At 33.8% G+C, this 21,121-nt stretch overlaps 1 protein-coding gene across 6 annotated transcripts in view; it reads right to left on the bottom strand.

Annotated features, from left to right (window-relative positions):
* Positions 1-4,149: 4,149 nt before the first annotated feature.
* The window catches only part of Sb (serine proteinase stubble), a 147,371-nt gene continuing 130,399 nt past the window's right edge, over positions 4,150-21,121 (bottom strand). For all 6 annotated transcript variants that reach the window (XM_089106614.1, XM_089106616.1, XM_089106613.1 and 3 more), the window contains exons 7-9: positions 19,576-19,873; positions 10,504-10,629; positions 4,150-6,430 (exon numbers count right to left, since the gene is read on the bottom strand). In XM_089106614.1, coding sequence (XP_088962740.1) covers positions 6,269-6,430; positions 10,504-10,629; positions 19,576-19,873 — 586 coding nt within the window. In that variant the 3' untranslated portion in view covers positions 4,150-6,268. The remainder of the gene's footprint in view (positions 6,431-10,503; positions 10,630-19,575; positions 19,874-21,121) is intronic.

Genomic DNA, 21,121 nt, shown 5'->3' with positions numbered 1-21,121 from the left:
ATTCCCAGGCGTCCCTAAAGTCTATTAAAAACTACTATCACATATTTTACCAGTTTAAAATTCCAGCTTATTTTCACGTGAAAACAATTGAATATTTAAAAAAATCTTGCTGCTTTTATCTGCCACGAGCTTGCTGTTGACAATAAATGACAATATCCAAACACTTCTCTATTGGGTCACACAGGACTTTGTGATTTCATGTAAAGCATCAGTTTCCTGCGTTATTGTCATAAGCAGTTGACCTAACCAAAGGGTTTAAGACAGTTTCAAACTGCCATATCGAATCACCAGCTACTTAACGTAAAAATATAAAACGTTTTATGAATATTCAGCTAAAAATTTAAGTAGTTTTACAGACTAACTTGACCAATATGAAAACCTGATCAATTTACCATATTGCTCCAATGTGGTAAGATTATGTTGGGGGAATCAAGAACGTTTCACTTATTTCAAGCAGAATTGTTGAGCTTGAACTCAGGCCTCAGTTGAGAATTGCTGCACCTAATGAGTGTTGAACCAGGGCCGTATCCAGGATTTTGTTCGAGGGAGGGTGGGGGTACAAAAAACTTAAAAAAAACACGTAAAAAATGCGTTTTTTGCATTTTTATTTCGTTTTTACGAGTCGGATAAAATTTCAAAGCGGGGGGGGGGGGTCAAACCCCCTAACTCCTCTCCTGAATACGGCCTTGTGGTCAAACATTGTTATGTAAGAATTACGTTACGGAGCTTGAGCACCTAAAATTGTCTCTCAGTGGTTAGTTAAAAATAATCTACTTATCAATTCAAGTTCACACTCCTGAAAAGGTGGGCTCACATATAACCCTACTGGTAATATAGGAAACACCTATGTAGGCAATGATGTGAGCATAATAACTATTGACAAGATGGATTTCTTGGAAAGGATGTAGAATTTCAAAAAGGCGTGACAGCTGCATGAACATCTCAGCTACATGGCTCTAATTCAAAAGGCGTCATGTCTTCGATTTTTTAAAACTTATGTTTGGAGCCCTTGCTCCTCAAAACTCAGCATGTTTTATCAATTGGTCGAATTCACTGTCTACTGTCCTACACTAGAAAATTTATGTGACAATTAATGTGACTGTGCGTTTTACATTACAGAAATTTGTGTATTTTGCAGAGAGGAGAAGGCATATCCGCCAATATAAACTATTTTTTAGGCCAAAAATATTTTTCTTGATATACTGTTGGTTAATTTGCTTTCCGGTTTGTCCGTGAAAATACTAAATGCTAAAGAAAGATGCTAAACGAAAGCACGACTTACTTATGGAAGGGGTGGGAGTTGCCTAAGAAAATGTCTCAAAGATACGATTGTTGCCTTTTGACGAATAAAAATCCGAATAGCTTGCCAAAAGAAGATTTTTTCTCCCCGCTTCCCCTCCCCTAGCATGTTTTACTTTAGAAAAGCCAAGTTTTTCCATTTCCATCAGCCTGAGAATAATCTTTAATTTATTCATCAAATTGTCACCACCCATGTCAAGCTTTTTCTCTAACCGTTGAGAATGTAAATAATATATACGAAATTAACGCTTTTTAGTCCGAAAAAATCTAGGGGGAAAAAAAATAGGGCAGAACCTGTCCTTCCTAATTAGCACTACTGTTTGTAAAGAGCCTAATGGGAAAAAATGACAGGAACTACATTTTTCAATTTATTTCAAATCTGGTGCCAAAAAAGGCTTACAGTTCTTGTAGTAACTACATACAAAAATAAAGTTAAAAAACAGAATGGTATCACAGAACAACTCAGAAAACTACACATGAACAGAACAATGTTCAAACAGCACATCCAATCTGGATAATAAGTATTCTGATAAAAACGATGAACTCACTTGTAACTCATGACTACATTCACACAAACGAAAATGACACATAATTATCAAGTTCTTGCACGAATTTCTAGTTATTGCTACAAATATTTCGCTTGATTTTACTACATGAATATACAACTTAATGTAAACGCCAAAAAAAGGTCAAATATTGGAAAGCATCTGCAACTAGTCAATGGTGGCACATCAACTGAGTGGATGAAGGTAACTATAGCTCCTCCTCGACTCACCTCAGAGCAATGAGCCCCTTCTCCCAGTATATAATTACTAAAAATAACTTGTTCCATTATATGTTATTCAAGTCTAAGGCTCAACAATCAGCTTTTTAACGGCGTTGAATAGCATTTCTGCTTGAGTCTAACGAGGAAATTATTTTTTTAATGTCTATTGCTAATCAGATTCTTTCCACATCTACACCATAAGCGTTCGAGGTTTTCCGCTATTTATCTTGATATCCAAGTTGATTCTTTCAGAGCTGCTAATTTATGAGCTACTTAAGAAACTAGCTTTTCCTTCTTTCGAGTGGATATATATATATATATATATATATATATATATATATATATATATATATATATATATATATATATATATATATATATATATATATATATATATATATATATATATATATATATATATATATATATATATAAAACTTTATATTATAAATATATATATGCTACTGTTGCTACTCCTACTAACTCACTGTAGCACAAAGGCACCCGAGGCCAACGAAAATTACTGAATGAAAGACCTTCAAAAAAGAACTAACAGGAAGTTCAGGAGTCCTGGACGTACCAATAACAAGTACTGATTTTTTTGAAAATGGAGTAGTGATTAAGCTAAAAGGATGTAACACCAGCCAGGAAGAAGCACGACGAAAATGTTATCGCTCTAAGGGAGTATCAAGGGTGGATTTTCCTTTGAAATTTTGTTCTAAGGGAGTCGTTCTAAGGAGTAGCAACCACAAAAAAACTTCAGATAGATGTAAGCAACTGTGGCATTCAAAGACTATTAGCAACCGGTTGACGAACTTGACGTAATTCTAAGAGCAGCCACCGTCAGATTCATTGTTAGTACTAAAAAGTATTTAACTAGCAGATCACTAAAGAAAATGGAATTCTAAAAATTTCTTCCTAATAGCCAGCAAGAATGAGTACAATATCAACCCTAACGGATGTTATTTATTGATGTTGAATTTGGAAATTTGGATCTGAATTGATTTTGAAGAGAGCGGTGGTTTTTTAAGATAATTTTAGGGAGAAATAAGCCAAAATATCTCCATATGTGGTGTTTGGATACTCTTATGTACTAGATTCTTGCTGAAAACTGTCTATAGGAACAAAGGTAATAACAAGTTCGAATAACAGATTATGGAAAATGTAAAATCTAAACTCTTGTCAATTGTCTTTTTATTTCTTCATTTTTTGCTTTTGCTGTATTACAGCAGAACTAACGAAGCACTGGTATTGTAAGTTGCGAACTAATAAAGATAATTTTTTCCTTTCTTTTGTATATTACCTAATTTTATTGAATGCCTTATTTTATTACACTAGAACTAAATTTATTTTCGAAATAAAGTTCTTTTTAGGACTCCAAACTGCAGAAGATGGAATCTAGGGAATTAAAAATCCATGCAAAAATATATTGTATTTGAACTTACCTGCTCAAACTTAACCAGCTCTACTGATTAAAATGGAGATTTCGAAAAGGGAAGATTTAACACAAGATTAAAGGCAAATTTAAGGAGGGCATAATAAATGAAAAAGTAAAACCACAAACCAAAGTGTGCGTGATAACAGAAAAAAAATTAAATATACAAGAACTTCCAGGATAACTTCGTATGTTTTAATTTTCAATAGTCACGTAAACATAGAGTTTATAAATTAGAAGAAAAGTCCAAGGGAAAACAATCTACACTGAGAAGAAGACACAGTCAAAGAAACTTCAGACAATAAAATAAAAAAAAAGAAAATGTATACAAATAAAATCCATCATTGACATTTTGAATTGGCATCTACGCAGAACAAGGGATCTTTTGCGTGTAAACTTTCCCCTAAAATATCATTATTTTGTTTCAATTTTATATTTAAATCCCCTTGTCTTAGTTTTTTTCGAGGCTAGTACTTAAATCCGCCCCCACCCAAACCTTACGCCTTACCTATCTTTAAATATTGGCTCCTACTATACATGGCGTCAAACCCAAACTGGTTTATGCAAGAATACAGTTATACGACAAAAAAAAAAAAAAAAAAAAAAAAAAAAAAAAAAAAAAGAGAGTAGACAATGATTGGAAGTTTTAATCTACAAACTGTTTTAAAAATAGCATCTTATTACCTTTTGTCACCTTTTAGCCTAGTAAGAGTTTAAAGATTGACAAATTGCCAGAAAACCAAATAATCCCACTTTGGTTTCAAGATGGTTTTCACGAAACAACGGTAAAAGTTTTCAATTCCGGTACAAAGTGGTAACTTTGAAAACAAAAAACATGCTTTGAAACTCAAACTTTGAAGCTCGAAATACGAAGTTCAGATACTAGTCGACGGATAAATAAGGGAAACTGGAAAATTTTTCCATTTCTAGTGACAGCTTGAAGCAGTCGAGGTGTAAGTAGAAGTGTCGAGCTGTGTGTCGAAGTAAGTAGAAGTAGTAGTAACACATTGAGTTAACTGGAAATAACTTCCGAGTTAACTCTTGGACTGTCTTTTTGGGGATTAATGAGAACACGCATCTCCAAAATAAATACTTATAATCATCACAACATTCCATATCTATACAAAAATAGAAATTTAAATATGTCTACTACGCAATATTTTGAATTAAAATGCTATTTCTATATACGTGTTACAAAAATAATCTCAATTTAACACTTCGCAAGACGTAATAACCATAAAAGAATAATTAAAGTGGTGAGATCTTCAACTAAAATACAACACTAATAACAAAGCGTCTTCTGATTCACTGAATCAAGGCCACTAGCAAAAATTAGTTTGGCAAGAAATTACCTTTCTTTGAACGAACACTTTAGAATTAGGAACTCCTCATTGCAGGGTTGCCACCCGGTGAAAAAATGCTAGTTTTTGGTGTTTTCTTTTATTTGGTGATTTTCTTCAATAATCCAGTGTTTTATGTGCTGATTTAATGATTTTTTTAGGCAATATAAAAATCACTAGAAATAGCGATAAATCACTAGTGGTGGCAACTCTGCCCATGTATTGATTTTAAACTTTCAATTGCAAAACTACACTCAATCTTTTGATTTAATGAGCAAATTAATCATAGTCAAAGCAATATCACTGATATCTTAAAGAACTATGCATCCGTACATTATTTTTTTGTATGTACAAAAAAAACATGAAGATGAGACAACGTAATACGTAGCGGTGTGCGTACACATTCGTACAGAAAAAAGAGGGTGTATTTTAAGTACATCACATTTATCAAACTATATAAAAGGATGAACACTTATCAAAACAATAAAAATTGAAAAGGCATTCCGTCACTGATACCAATTTATATTGAATTTTTAATTCATTTACAGATTTATATTGAGGTTACATTAACTGCAGTAGCTCAAAATGAGTTAGGCTTTACGACACAAATTTTACCGAACAGCAGAAGACAGTCCGATTTTAACGATCGATAGAATCCACTCAGCCTATAAATCGCAGCCTATAAACGCGCTGTGATTTCACTATAAACCGCAGTTTAACAAGCGTATCATTAGCCTTTTGAAGTTATGCGGCCCAAATAAAACACTGAATGAAACTTTCCTAACGCTATATAATGGAAACGTAAGACTCTTGTTTTATTGGGATGTTATTTTACGAATTGTCAGAATTTGAAAACCTAAGTGAAAAGTTGACAAATTCAAATCGTAGCTGCAAGCATCAGCCATTAACAAGGTTTCCAGTATATCGTACGCTTTGAGTTAACATTGTTAGCGCAGCCTTAAAATAGGATGTTGAATGATGTTCCCAAATACTGGAAGGCCAACTCTTTTCGGCACTATAAGGGGGATGTTTCTTTAAAAAGGAAAATTTTCAAGATAAACTACGGATATTTTCTTTTCAAAAAATTCAACAGTCCAAAAATTTTAATAATGAATGTACTCAAATTTTTTCATCCGATTCATCACTTAAGGTGACTTAAATAAAGAGCTAGAGAAATAAAGCAAAATATTGTCCCGGAAACGCCGCTAATTCCTGCTAAGCAATATATTTTGAAATTTATTTCTGCTTGTTAATTTTGCAATTGAAAGCCACCACAAAATGCAGAATAAATACTCTTTGAATGCAACATTTAAATTATAGGGGCTGGTACAATTTTATCGCCTAAACATCATCAACTGCTGCTCTTGGTTTCGGGGGCTCAGAAGATTATCCGTATAGCAGACCAGACGGTCCGTTCAAACGATCAATTTAGCTGGCAATATTCTCAAGAATCCAACTGGTGAATTTAGATATTCTCGTGCACACTCCTGGCAAATTCGGTTCAGCACATCCGATACCCCAGCTGATAATCCCTGCTAGAAAATAGCGACCATCTCTGCCCTTGATTTGAAGAGGACCTCCTGAGTCACCCTAGAAAGAAAAAGACATTCATAAGATAAATTTTGGAACAGTGGAAAGAAAGCAAGAAAAGGATAAAAAAAGAAAAAAAAAGAAAAGCTGTAGGTGAAATCAGTAAAGTCAGAAGCGAACGTGGAGTTGTGGAGAACCTTCTGAGTCACCCTAAAAAAATAGCAATACTTATAGCACAGACTATATATTAGGTTTCACCAGATATCTCACTCCTAGCAAAATACATGGGCTGAAATATTCCTCAGTTACATTGGCTATCTAACAAAACTCACCTGCCCATGCAATGTCATTGGATTTGATTGGACAACGGTCGACCCGCGTCTGGATGGATTTGATAACACTCCGCTCGTGCAATGTCATTGGATATTGTCCAGCTTTAGGAAGCCAAGTCATCTGATCGGATGGCTTTTGAGGTTTGCAAAAATATTGAAGGGAGAAATCTCCCTAATCACCAATAATTTGTGCTCATAGCATAAATGATGGAGGATCGGAAAGAAAAGGAGAATGTAGAAAAAAGACAAAAATGAGAGAAGCAATGAAAAGGATGAAGTAAAAATTTTCAAGCTAGCCATCACTGAAAAATGTTCTAACTAAAAACATTAGACTAATTTATCGATTATTTGTGTAATGTAGTCCCTATTCCAAAAGCTTCAAATATTAGTAACAGATTGTTGTGTAGTTGAAACGTGGGATGATCATACATATGAAAGATGTTTTCAATAAGAAGGGAGCATACCCTTAAAAAAAATTGTGTTGAGAAAATTATATGGTAACCTTTAAAGTGAAGAATAAAGGGCGCAGGATCCTTTATTATACATGATAAGTCTCGCCTACTCTTCTTCATTTTTACTTTTTACTTTCATTAAAATTACAGTTTTTGAATTTAATTTGTAAACATTTTTAATATATATTAATTTCTTAACACTAGACACACTTGGCAACGGCACATGAAGAACGACAACAAGGTTACATATAAGACCTTTTGGCTACAATGATTTAAATTATCACTTATCTGACTGTCCATATAGGCTGAAATTGGAGCTTAGGCCCCGAATGGACCGGACCCAATTTGCAGTAAAATCTATTTCTTAATATAACATAAGAAGTATTTATTTAGCAACCAAATGACGTAGTGCCATAAATATGTGGCACAATATAAATTTATTGGGCGTAATAAAATGCTGGGAAACGAAAATAGATCCAGCAGTGTTGCAACACTTTGTCTGCTTAATTTGGTTTGTATTTTGTTTGAGGTAAACGATTTATACTATATTACTGATAAAGAATAACCAATAGCATTTTAAACAATAATGTTTCTGTATTTAAACATAATCAAATACATATAGCATGATAAACAAAGAGTACGATAAGCAATAATATTTCGTTATTTTATTAAAAGCGTTGCTTTTATTGATATTGGAAAAAGGTATCAAATGTGCCTTCATCAGATGAGAACATCACAATGTTGCTATTATAAATGAATACTCTGTAAATTTATTTGCGTAAATATGTATACTTTATTTTATTTGTAAATATTTCTAATAGCAGTGATGCTGAATTTTGTGTTACTCTTTAGTGACAAAATTAACAGCCAATATATTCTAAATTTGGTAGTATCATTTTGTATTATATCTAGTCCCTTTCAGGGTTTTCTTTCCCATTTTTTATTGGGTTACCCATTTCTCACCCAAATGGTGAAAAAAACAAACCATAAAGACACCTCCGAAAACAACTCGTCTTGGAATCCGTTTGCTTCCAACAAATTTGGTATTCAAGTTCCTTGAAAGTTTTCTCCCTGAATTTGTTGCAAAAAAATTGGTGTTTAAGAGCAGTCGAAAGAAAAGAACCTATTTTTGGATTTCCCCGTTCTCCCCTAGAAATATGTTGGCGCAACGATAGACCTTTTGAATTCCTGCAGCCAAACCGAGTGTGGTGTACCTGGAGAATTCCGGTGTTCAAAACACTTTGTTTTGGAAACACCTTGACTTTGGATTCATCATGAAAAATACAATTTATCGTGGCAACGTGTTAATTGTGCAAGAAGCCACCTGAGCCCAACACAGCTACGCACACTCCTCTCCATCCTGATCTATTTAAAGCCTCCCTCTTTACACTCTCCCACAATGTTCCCATGTCCCTTAAATCTCTCTTTACAACATCCTTCCACCCCAACCGCAGACGATGCTGCTTCCCGTTTAGACTTAGACGGTTGGCCGAAGAGGACAACCTTTGGCAATCTATCATCCGTCATCCATAGAACGGGCCTTAGCCTTAGAAAGCGGGATTGAACCACACTTTTCATACAGCCTACTGTTTAAAATACGGTCAGTCAGCCAGGCACCAAAAACAAAACAATCTGTAGGCAATTTCTTTGGGAAACATCTAGCAAATCTCCCTCCATTTTCTGGAGCACCCATGCTTTAATTAGTGGTCTTAGAATATCAGCAGAGGGCTTGTCCGAGCGAAAATTGAAAATCTAGGGCCCATTTTAAGTAGCAACAAACACCAGGCCACAGCAAAGTGACCTTTTCTGCCATATGGGACATAAAATAACAAAACTGAAGAAGGCCAAACTGCAATCAAGTAAATCTTGAGGTAACTGATCAATTTAAATTTTTTTAAGAGTGGAATATTTACCTCTCTAGTTTCAGAAGCGATAATGCTATGTGATGGCACATTTGTTCCTGCAGATAGACGCGGTCCATAAAAAATAGAAGTTTACTATAGACAACCATTTTTAATTGTTTCGAAGGATTATTTCTGAAGACTTTGAGGATCTTGGTTGACATTTCAGACTCACTTCCTCCTCAATGAAATATTTTAAGGGGTTTAATTTTAAAGAGTTGATTATCGTTCAGAGATGACCAAAGTAAAACATATAACTTGAATTTAAGAAAAGAGGTTGAGGGGAGGGGAAGGGTGGGATAATTAAAGAACATTAACTTTTTTGGGACATTTAGTGGTTCTAGATTTCGATATTTTCCTGCCAGGAGCTTCGTCCACATACTTAATAAGAGCAATAACTTTTTCGGTAGTGAGAATTTTTAGAAACGATTTATTAGCTATTGAAACAGCCTATCCTGCTATAAAACAGTATCAAGGATATAGGGTATAACTTTTTGTAAGGTGGTTTTTATATGTTGAACGGTCATTTTTATTTAAAATGATTCAACATTTTTTTAAGGCAAGGATTTGATTTATCAAAATTATATGAATACCCTTATAATAGAAAAACAAAATAGCCAAGGCAGCAAATCGTATATTGTTATGCAGTAAAACGCCGAGTGTACCAAGTTATGAATTACCAATTTTTTTATTTAATTCTTTTTTTTTACACAAAAAAACTGACATTTTCGATACTAAGCACTTTAATACGGTACTTTCGTCCATTTTTTTCTTAGGTGGATCTATTAAAGAACGAAACCAAGGGAATCTGAGCAAAGTCACTCAAAAATGAAATTATCTTGTATATAAAGATGCAGTCTTTGCCAAAAAACCGCATTTTATTTTTCAATAATATCTTTTGTTACTTACAAAAAGCACATAGGTATAGCAATTTCCTTTCAATGCGCTTAACTTTCCCTAAATCAACTGTATCAACTTTAAATGGCAGTTTTTCTCCCTCTACAGTTTGTTTTCGAAAATTATTTTTACTTTTTGGTTACTGTGGGGTGATTTTCGTACTTTAATAGACTGCAGCGATCGCTGTAACCATGATGTCACATTGCATGCAAGGTAGAAATAAATCGACACTTTTAATCAACAAGGCATGAATGGGCTAGAAAATAAGTTTCAGAACTAATTTTAGAAAAAGTGACCAATTGTGGAATCAACATGATCAATTTTTCGCTTATTGACCCATCTCATGAATCCCCTTTCCAATCGAAGGTCAGACTTGTCTAAAACTGTTACTTACAATCTACTGATTTAGCAGAATTGCAGGAAACCCCTCAATTGCCAGATATCTTGAAAATACAAAACACGGAACAATCATACTAGCTTCTCATAATCTTATTTTTATTTCCATCTTAGATTAGAAATTTGTCAGTAACGCCGTTCTAGTGATAGCTTACCTGGCATGCATCACGACCTCCTTCATCATATCCAGTACAGAGAAATATATCAGGAATAAACTCGTGTCGACCTGACTTCAAAAACATTGTTTTACATTTGTCATTACTGATGACAGGCAGTGTAACCTGGAAGAGAAAAGGCACAAGTTAGTACTTTAAAAAAAAAGTCCAAACTGTCCAAATTTTGGATAAAAAATATCCAAAACATGTCCAAATTTTGTGTGGCTTTACCAAATTTAACTAAAAACCGATGTTAAAATGACACCGGAAGATGTCACAGCAGTAGAACATAGGGGAAAATATTTAAAATAAAAAGCATTTGAGGGAATAAGCGGCATCATCACCGCAACTACCGTATCACCAACATACTCATCAAGAAATTGAATGAAAGAAAATAGAATAAATTACCAAGATTGCTATAAAAAAGATGAGATTTTAACTGACTAGAACAAGAGCCTCCTCCCTCCCTCCCATCCCTAGGCATCATAAAATTTTCTCATTCTTTATCGCAGAAAGAAACTTGTCTGCATAATTGTTGCTTTGTTTCACAGCGTATCTAGGAATCGGATACATTCGGGTATATTTTAGATCGAATGATGAAATATAATTAGTTTTGTTGTACTGGAAGGAGGGTACATCCTAATTACATTTTGATTTTGAAAGAGGCAGCTCACAATTGCTTATTCATTTTATAGCTGTTGTTTTTACTCTGCATTCTTTCGGCTATTACCTATTTTATACTTTTCCTCTTTGATTTATTAATTTATTATCGTTGCTTTTGCCTTCATTTCAAGTGTCTTCTTTCTTAAGTCTGTGTTGTTCTAGTTGCGTATTTGTTCCAAATTTCTTGATTTGATTTCAAACTATTCTCGTCTTTCCAGAGTTTTTAGAGATGCTAGGTTAGTGAAACCTGTGACAACAATTTAACAATACGTTAAATTTTAACTAGGTAGATAGAAAAAATTTACGACAACAATTTAACAATACGTTAAAGTTTAACTAGGTAGATAGAAAAATTCACAACAACAATTTAACAATACGTTAAAGCTTAACTAGGTATATAGAAAAATTCACAACAACAATTTAACAATACGTTAAATTTTAACTAGGTAGATAGAAAAAATTTACGACAACAATTTAACAATACGTTAAAGTTTAACTAGGTAGATAGAAAAAATTCACAACAACAATTTAACAATACGTTAAAGCTTAACTAAGTAGATAGAAAAATTCACAACAACAATTTAAAAATACGTTAAAATTTAACTAGGTAGATAGAAAAAATTCCCAACAGCAATTTAACAATAAGTTGAGTTTTAACTAGGTAGATAGAAAAAATTCACAACAACAATTTAACAATACGTTAAAATTTAAATAGGTAGAAATAAAAAATTCACAACAACAATATAACAAAACGTTAAATTTTAACTAAGTAGATAGAAAAAAATTCACAACAACAAGTTAACAATACGTTAAAATTTAACTAGGTAGATAGAAAAAAATCACAACAACAATTTAAAAATACGTTAAAATTTAACTAGGTAGATAGAAAAAATTCCCAACAGCAATTTAACAATACGTTGAGTTTTAACTAGGTAGATAGAAAAAAATTCACAACAACAAGTTAACAATACGGTAAAATTTAACTAGGTAGATAGAAAAAATTCACAACAACAATTTAACAATACGTTGAGTTTTAACTAAGTAGATAGAAAAAAATTCACAACAACAAGTTAACAATACGTAGATAAAAAAAAAAGTCAGCTGAGTTACGTCTTGACCCTCTACTCCCACACTGACTTTTACATTAGTAACACTCAGTCGATTATGTGTTGAAGCAGTATTGAATTTTTAAATCTAGAATTAACACTTTCAATTGACAGCCCAAATAATGAAAAAGCAACGTGATTTTTAATGCATTGGTGAGCTGCGTTGTATTCTAAGTGGTGAAGATTTGTCTATCAATTCCATTGCACTGGGCTACAAATTTTTTTTTACCGAAGCATCTATGCTTAATTGAGTGGTTCGTTGAAATGATTGTATAACCACCAAAACACTGCTCTCCGCTGTGCCTCAAACAACATGATTCACTTCAATTACTGAACGGACCCTAAAATGGCTTTGTACCCATCTCAGATGCCACCAACTGTACCAGTCAAGGTAGTCTAGACCTTTGTGCGTATAGTCCACAAACGGTCTAGCCCTTTGTGGAAGGGCAGACCTTGTGCTAGGTAGAAGAAAAGCCTCAACAAGCTTCCGGGTATAGCTGACATTATCATTAACGATGGCTCCTCTTACAAGCAGTTCGCTCCGTCTTGAGAAGCAAAGTAACTTTTCACTAGCTTTAAGTCTATCACTAGCTCGTACGAGCTACAAGTCAGGTATGTCAAAAAATTGAATAAAGCTAGCATCAGTCCCATTATAATGCGTATATTATATTTACCTATTATATTAGTAAGATCGGATTAATAAGAATGCAGCAAGCTTCTAAAGAGAAAATAATGTAAAAAGAAAAAAAGAGGGTCAGATTTTCCAATAGGCTATTATTCGAAAGACCCTAATAATAATAATAAAAAAAAAAAAAAAAAAAAAAAAAAAAAAAAAAAAAAAGACCTCAGCTTGGTAATACAGGACCCAGAGATCAAACCCAGCTATAGCTACAAACCGCAGAGGAAATCTGACCCGACGCAAAGGCCGACACAAAGACCTTAGCAGTCAAGATGGGTCATCAATCTCATACAAATAAAAATAAATTATATAAGAAGCCAAACTTATACCAAAATTTACTATGAATGAATGAAAGGCAAAATATACATATTACACAGGGCGACGAAGTTGAACTTGAAATTAATCAAAACTACCGCAAATAAGCGTGGTATGTTTCCCCCACGCAGCCCCATTAAAGCCTTAGAGTATCATTTGCACTTTACTGACAACATCATACATTTTAAGCAGTTCTCTTTTCATTTTTCATTATTACATGCACATGACGAAGAAAGTTTCTTAAACCAAAGGTTCCCTTTACATTGACTTTCCGCGTTTGTTTTTTGTTGTTGTTTTTTTTTTCAGCACTTTCCTTGAATACATATTTCGTTTCGCGCTGAAGAAGAGAGGCGGTGTCCTCTAGAAATATTCGCTTTGTTTGTTTATTCAGCAATCTCGTTTGGCCTTAAAACCCCATTTTCGATCGTTTCCTTTTCTTATATTACATATACAAAACAAAATATCGCCAAAATTCCCAGAAAACTTTTTTTTGCGTATTAGTATATTTGTGACTAGACCCCGGAGCCACGCCGATGAGGGAAGACTGACGGCGGCGGGGCCAAAAACAGCGCGCCGCACCGCGCCGCCGGTAAGATGTCGGCGGCGCACCACCGGCACGATCAATGTTGACCGCAAATATTAATGTTTTCATCGGTCTTGCTCAAATCACACCTTAAATTTACAAGAGATTCGAGCCCATTCATGAGTTCAAAAATTCACAAGTCGCTGACTGGAAACTGGTCTTCTTCGTTATTCATCAAGAGAAGTAGAAATCTGATAGGAACGAAATGGATGCTTTGTTTCAGAACCCTTGCATAATATGAGTAGATGAAGTATCTATTAGTTATGTTTTCTTAACATAAATAATTATCAAAATTAGTAGTTTTTTTCATCGAGCATTACTGCATACAAAACTTCAAATAACGTGTTGCGAAATTCGTCAGTTATCTGGGTAAAAACTTTGAATATAACTTTGAACTTAGAAGCTTAATATTTTTCATAATGCCCTTTGCCTATATCTGTTTTGCCAGCTTTAAAACAGTTGAAATGGGCGACTTTGATATTGATTGTTTTTTTTTTTGCTCTTTTGGATTCCTAAAAAGCCTTCTTGTATTAAAAACTGGTTTTTAATAACATTTAAAAAAATGCATTTTAAATTTTTTTTGGCTTTTTTACAGAATATATATCATGTAGGCTAAGGCTGAACTGCTGCTTTTTTATTGCTTTTGGCTGCTCTTTTGGATATTATTCATTTTTTCTTTTGGGGATTCATTCCAAATTATAAACTGATAAATATCTAATATCAGTCAAATTATAAACTTCATCTAAAATGAGTAAATTTATCAAATTGAAAAATACATGATGGAAACTTCACATGAGAACACTTCAATTACAATGAAACAAAAAACACTTAATGGTTTATTCGGTATGAAGAAAAATGAAGTGCCAGCTATTTGCTTAGGTAAAAAAACGAAAAGCTCATCCGTTTTAAATGTAATTAAATGAAAAAATATGCAGACTGAACGACTGAAGTAGCTCCAGGAAGATGTTGAGATTTTCATCCTACTTCGTCACTTTTAATCCAAGTAAAACGTTAGGACACTTAGTATCAGTTATTGAGTTTAAGCTTTGATTTCCAAATGCTCACAAAAATTACCAAATTTAAGAAAGTCGCAACAATAAGTCCCCTTTGGTCAAAATACTCAAAGACTCCTCTTTGACCCCCACCCAGGCTCAAAGCTTCTGCTATGGTCATTTCCAGGGAAATCCCCCAAAGAGTTTCTTTTTAAAATAGCTTTCAAGCGTAGTTAGGGGTATTTAGCCTTTTTTGCTTTTCTTCAAAGCTTTGAAAAAGTATTATAATATTCCAAATGTTGCATTTGTTATATTTGTGCATATTTTGGGTAATCATCTGTGGGGTGATCGAATTTTTAAACCACTGTAGATACGTAAGAACGGCACCCTGAGGTCATAAGACTGTCAAAGACTCCTCCTTGAACCTCCCAAATTGAAAACTTTTATTATGACCTGGCCTTTTAATGTAACTTGGGCACTGGACCAAGGGTGCCATTGCTGCCCGTGCACAAATCTAAGTGGAGATGTTAATGTCACTCTGGCCACACCACCTCGCTATGGTGTAAATCTGCCAGGTACTAATGTATGAATGTTTTCAAATTGAATTCGTTTCATCAATAAGAAAAAAAACGGGTTAAACGCATATGTCCCTTTCCCTTTGGACGACAAAACCATGCGAGTGCTGTATCAAGCATAACTCACGAAAATCTTGTTAATTTTTGTCAACTTTTCAACTTCTTGGCATCCCTGCTTTCAATAAAAAAAACAAAAAAAGTACTATCACTTAAATATAATAACTCCCTATGCCCCCCCCCTCTGGATACCATCTTGATAGGATACCGTCTCTGCTTTAAATAACAAAAACATAATTAACTTATTGGCACGGCTGCTAAAAAAAAATTGAGGTATTATCATTTAAATATGATAGCTCACTACCCCCCCCCCTCTAGATACCACCTTGATAGGATGCCGTCTCTGCTTTAAATTAAAAAAAAATAACTTTTTGAGATCCCTGCTTTCAATAAAAAAAAAATCTCGAGACATTATCATTTAAATGTAATACCTCCCTACCCCCCCCCCCCCCTGGATACCACCTTGATAGGATACCGTCTCAGCTTTCATTAAAAAATAATTTACTTAATAATTAACTAGGTCACTATATGGTGAAAAAAAATACGCAAATTAGCGTTAAACATCTTAGTGTTCCTTGAAAAAAAAAATTGAGGGTATGAGTAAAGGGGTACAAACACAACAACAAAAATGTCAAAATTATTCAGATATACCTCAAATTATTGGAAAACTGAGTCATAGATTCGCCGTGGCATTCAATAAGATCCACAGAATCTAATTAAAAGGGAGCACACACAAAAGCCAAATTAGGCCAGTAGCCTATGATAAATCGCAAAATACCCAAGACAATGAACAAGTCCTAATGGGGGGTCCTGGATCTATCAAAATATTTTAATTGGTTCCTTTGGGAATTTGATATCATTTTTTTCTGTCTCCACTTTAAATGAGAAAAATAATTATCTTTTTGGCATCCCTGCTTTCAATAAATAAAAAAGGTATTATCATTTAAAAATGATAGCCCCCTATCCCACCCCCCCCCCTATAGGCAATAATTTAAAATTTATTTATGAATCATATTTTTGGGGTAACTTCCGGTTCAATATTTAATTCCCCAACCTTGTCTATAGTCTATAGCTAAATTTTGTCTCAATAGAAGGTTTTTTTTTTGGGGGGGGGGGAGAGTAAAAATGTTTCAGAAAAAAGATTGTATTTTCTATCAGGCGTTGAACAATTGAGTATTAAACATTAAGAAAATCTTATCTAAAACAGCAAAAAAAAAACATCTGCAAACTTACAATTCAGCTGTAGAAATAATCTGTCGCCTGTCAATTTCAAAATCCAACTGAAGGCTGAAGCTGTATAGTAGTGAATGCGTTCTATAATTCTATTCAACTTGCAAATAAATTCTTGACTACGAATGATGTAAGAAATAGCAATTGGGAAACTGCATTCGAAATGATTTAAACTCATTTCATAAAGACGATACTTTTTTGTCAACATATGAAGGATTGTGTATATTACAGCATTTGCAAATGCATATTGCATCTGTCTGGTTTTTATGGAAAGTAACAAAAGAGACGAAAATTAATGAACAAGTTTTAGTGAAGAATTATGGTATGCAAAGCAATATTTGGCAGGGAAAATCACTGGTGATAAATCGCTAAGTGTGGCACCATGATTGCGTGATTTTCGGGGAACCAAATTTTTTTTCGGGGTAACGCATAGATTTTCGGGTAAATTCCCGAAAACTCGGGGATAGTGCAATGCATATTTTTGGGGTAACTTCCGGTTCAATCTTTAATTCCCCAACCTTGTACATAGCTTAGTCTATAGATAAATTTTGTCTCAATAGAAGGTTTTTTTTTTGGGGGGGGGGGAGAGTAAAAATGTTTAATAAAAAAGATTTTATTTTCTATCCGGCGTTCACCAATTGAGTATTAAACATTAAGAAAATCTTATCTAAAAACAGCAAAAAAAAAAATCATCTGCAAACTTACAATTCAGCTGTAGAAACAATCTGTCGGCTGTCAATTTCAAAATCCAACTGAAGGCTGAAGCTGTATAGTAGTGAATGCGTTCTATAATTCTATTCAACTTGAAAATAAATTCTTGACTACGAATGATGTAAGAAATAGCGATTGGGAAACTGCATTCGAAATGATTTAAACTCATTTCATAAAGACTATACTTTTTTGTCAACATATGAAGGACTGTGTATATTACAACATTTGCAAATGCATATTGCATCTGTCTGGTTTTTATGGAAAGTAACAAAAGAGACGAAAATTAATGAACAAGTTTTAGTGAAGAATTATGGTATGCAAAGCAATATTTGGCAGGGAAAGTCACTGGTGATAAATCGCTAAGTGTGGCACCATGATTGCGTGATTTTCGGGGAACCAAATTTTTTTTCGGGGTAACGCATAGATTTTCGGATAAATTCCCGAAAACTCGGGGATAGTGCAAACCCTGCTAGATTTCTAATCAGGAAAATTGAAATACTAAACCACACGAGAAGGAAAAGCTCCGACTTTGCGGTTGACGCAATAAAGAATTGCCGCAAAATTAATTTGAAGTCGACCAAACACCGCCACCTCTGCCGGTGGCGGCACGCCTGCGTTGCGCCGGCGGCGTTACGACACTTCGGCGGCGTTCAACCGGGCCTCTGAGGTGATCAAGATTGTGATTTGTGATCTTCTTAAGCAACTCGTAGGGTTCTATTGATTTTTTTTTAACTTTAACAAAGATTATTAAAGTTACTTGGAAAAAACAACTCGAACCCTCCTCCCCCCCCCATTCAAAATTGTAGTTACTTCTCCTATTTTATAGAAATTCAATAGCCTAAAGATGTTTAAAATAATATCGATTAATTCAATTTTGAAAGTGCTCGATATGTACAAAGGAAAAAATATTTCCCGCGCAATGCATCCTGCATCATGCTACCGGTATATTATATTTATAATCTACGTACAGCAACATTAAAAGAGAAATGAGTATTTATATATTTTAGTTTAATTGTGTTTAATAATTTAGTTTAACTTCAATGAAAAAACGGAATTTCAAAAGTAAGCTTTACGATCACCAATCTTGGCAGGTCATTGAATATTTGTTAATCCCGAGCATACTTGATATATAGGCTAAATCATGATATCAGCGTCAGATGCAACCTAGTCAAGAACGAACTCTATTCCATAGTAACCGAAATCTTAAAAACGTGTTTTGAAAGAAAAAACACTGAAGTGAGGAAGAATCGCCATCTGAAGCTGATTCAGAATTGGCAACTGTTAATTTCTTTAATCTCAATAGTGATAGCAACAGTGTCAAACTGCCTATCTTACATATATAATACTACAAGTCAAATACGCTGCACCTATTTGGGGCTGATTCGTCACGATAGCTAGCTTCTTATGTAATGAAATTGAAACTATTCAGAAGAGAGCGGTAGTAATCATTACTAGAGACAGAGTAGTAAACTATGTCTAAACAGTCGAAAATCTTTGGATTGAATCATTACAAGATAGACCTAATCACCTAATAATGTCTTCTGGAAAAACGTTGACTACCTCATCTCAGCACTTGCCAGATCTTACAACAAGATACGGCAGCGGATGCCCAAACCAGTCAAAGCTGAAATTAAACCCCGCAAAATTCAAGACAAATCGGTATCGAACGTCGTTCATTCCTTATTTTGTGGAAGTGCATAACAAGTCGTAGTAATTTAATATATGTATATGTGTTTTACTGTTTTTATTTTTGCAAAAGACTATGTAAATTAGTGTTGAGCTAGAGTGTATGTCTAAATAAACCCAAGTCTAAGTTTAAAGTCACTGTTCCTATAGGAACTACTGATGTTTTTCCGTTTTTTAACTAGAAATGATATGAATATTATGAGGAAAAATTTAATAAAATAGAGGGCCTACTGACGATGGTTACAAAAATGTAGACATTGACAGACCTGGCTCTAAAAAAAAGTGCGCAAGAAACATCTGAAAATTTTAATGGGCTCTAGTACATCTAAATCCCCTCCCTTTTATTGATGTCAGTGAGATACCATTTATTATAGAATCTTTCTAAAAAATAGAAAGAAAAGAAGAAAGGAAGAAAAGCAGAAGAAGAAGAAGAAGAGAAGAAAGAAAAGAAAAAAAGCAACAAAGAATCAATTACCTGTTGTAAAACATTTGGCAATGTTCCACCTTCACTTAATCTTCCCCAACCGGTAACAGTTGCGTTCATTCCAACAAGTATATCATCACTAGATGGCAGGCAAATTGGTGAAATAGTAGGACTAAATTCAACCGGTTCCTCTAAATGTAAAAGTGCAATATCATATTCATATGTAAAAAAATTGTATTTGGTGTGGACAATTTTCTTCGTCACTGTCCTTTCCACAACTGGAAACTCCTCTGTGAGTGAGGATACGTCATATTCTCCCAGTCGAATCCTGATTTGAGTAAGCAAAAGGCTAAAAAGAACGAAAATAGATTAAAACAAAATAATAACACGGCATTGGACTAGTATAGAAGTAGGATGTAGATACAGTATAGATATTCTTTTAAACACTGCCTAAAAAAACGAAAAAACAAGAAAATGAAATATGCTACAAAAATAAGTATTTTTTTTTTATCGTGTTTGATTCTCAGATATAATATATTCTGACGCTTTCAATCTAAAAACATTGTACTGAGGTGAATTAAGCATTGTATTAAGCAGAATAACCTCATACGGAAGTAAATTGTAGTACACCTACCGGAAAATGATCATATTTTAATAATATTTTCGAATCCCCAGTACATTGTGTAATAATAGTACATTGTGTTTACTTGTTTTTTTTTGTTTTTTTTTTGGTTTTTAGTTGTTTAGATCAGCATATTTTCAATTGAATTGAGTATTTTCGTTTACAGATTTCATTATTTGAGTTAACAATGTTAATCACGATAATCGCGATAATCACGACATGACAGATCTTTGACTATTCTCTGAATATACAAATGGACCGAAAATTTATTTAGCACAATACAAGCCCTACAAAAAGTATCGACTAGTTAGAACCTTATAATGTCAGATAAATAAAATTAGAAAAAAATTAAAAGAACTAATAGGAAAATAACTGAATAGAACGGACAGAATTAAAATAGGATAAGGCAAAATAGAAATAAAAAACAACATGCACCCTACCCAATTTACTCCACTGATAACGTGTTTATAGGAATCTCACTGGCTTTAGAGCCACTTTTAAAAGGTTTTACCAAAATTTTGACAAAATTTTTGTCTCTTTTTGTGTGTCAAAATTTATTTCAATACCCCATCTAGCATCCTTTATGCCTTCTTTTAGGATTAGTATAGACGCTTTTCCATATTCTCGTCTTTGGGATTATGTTCCGAGCTCTGCAGCAGATTGATGCAGATGAGTTCGAGCTCTGGGTCCCGTTTACAAAACAGAGATCAATTTCACAACACCGCAATAGGGCATTATATCCTCCATGAAAGTATCTCGACTGAGTATTCTAGGATTAAAGATTACAACATTACTTTATAGATGGCGGTCATCTTCATACTTTTTTCTCTATCAAACAATTCTTCTAGAGAACTGTAAGTAAAGATCTACTGGTGTTACTAGAAACCAATACTGTAAAAGAAGGAAATTTGATAACAATATATACATAAGCAGATTATCTTTTTACGATGGTTCGAATTGCATAAAATCCATTAG

Source organism: Artemia sp. Qi Xiang Cuo, chromosome 21 (assembly GCF_049724085.1).
Source record: "Artemia sp. Qi Xiang Cuo chromosome 21, ASM4972408v1, whole genome shotgun sequence".
In the NCBI taxonomy this organism is placed as follows: Eukaryota; Metazoa; Arthropoda; class Branchiopoda; order Anostraca; family Artemiidae; genus Artemia; species Artemia sp. Qi Xiang Cuo.
This window is presented reverse-complemented; position numbering and strand designations above follow the sequence as displayed.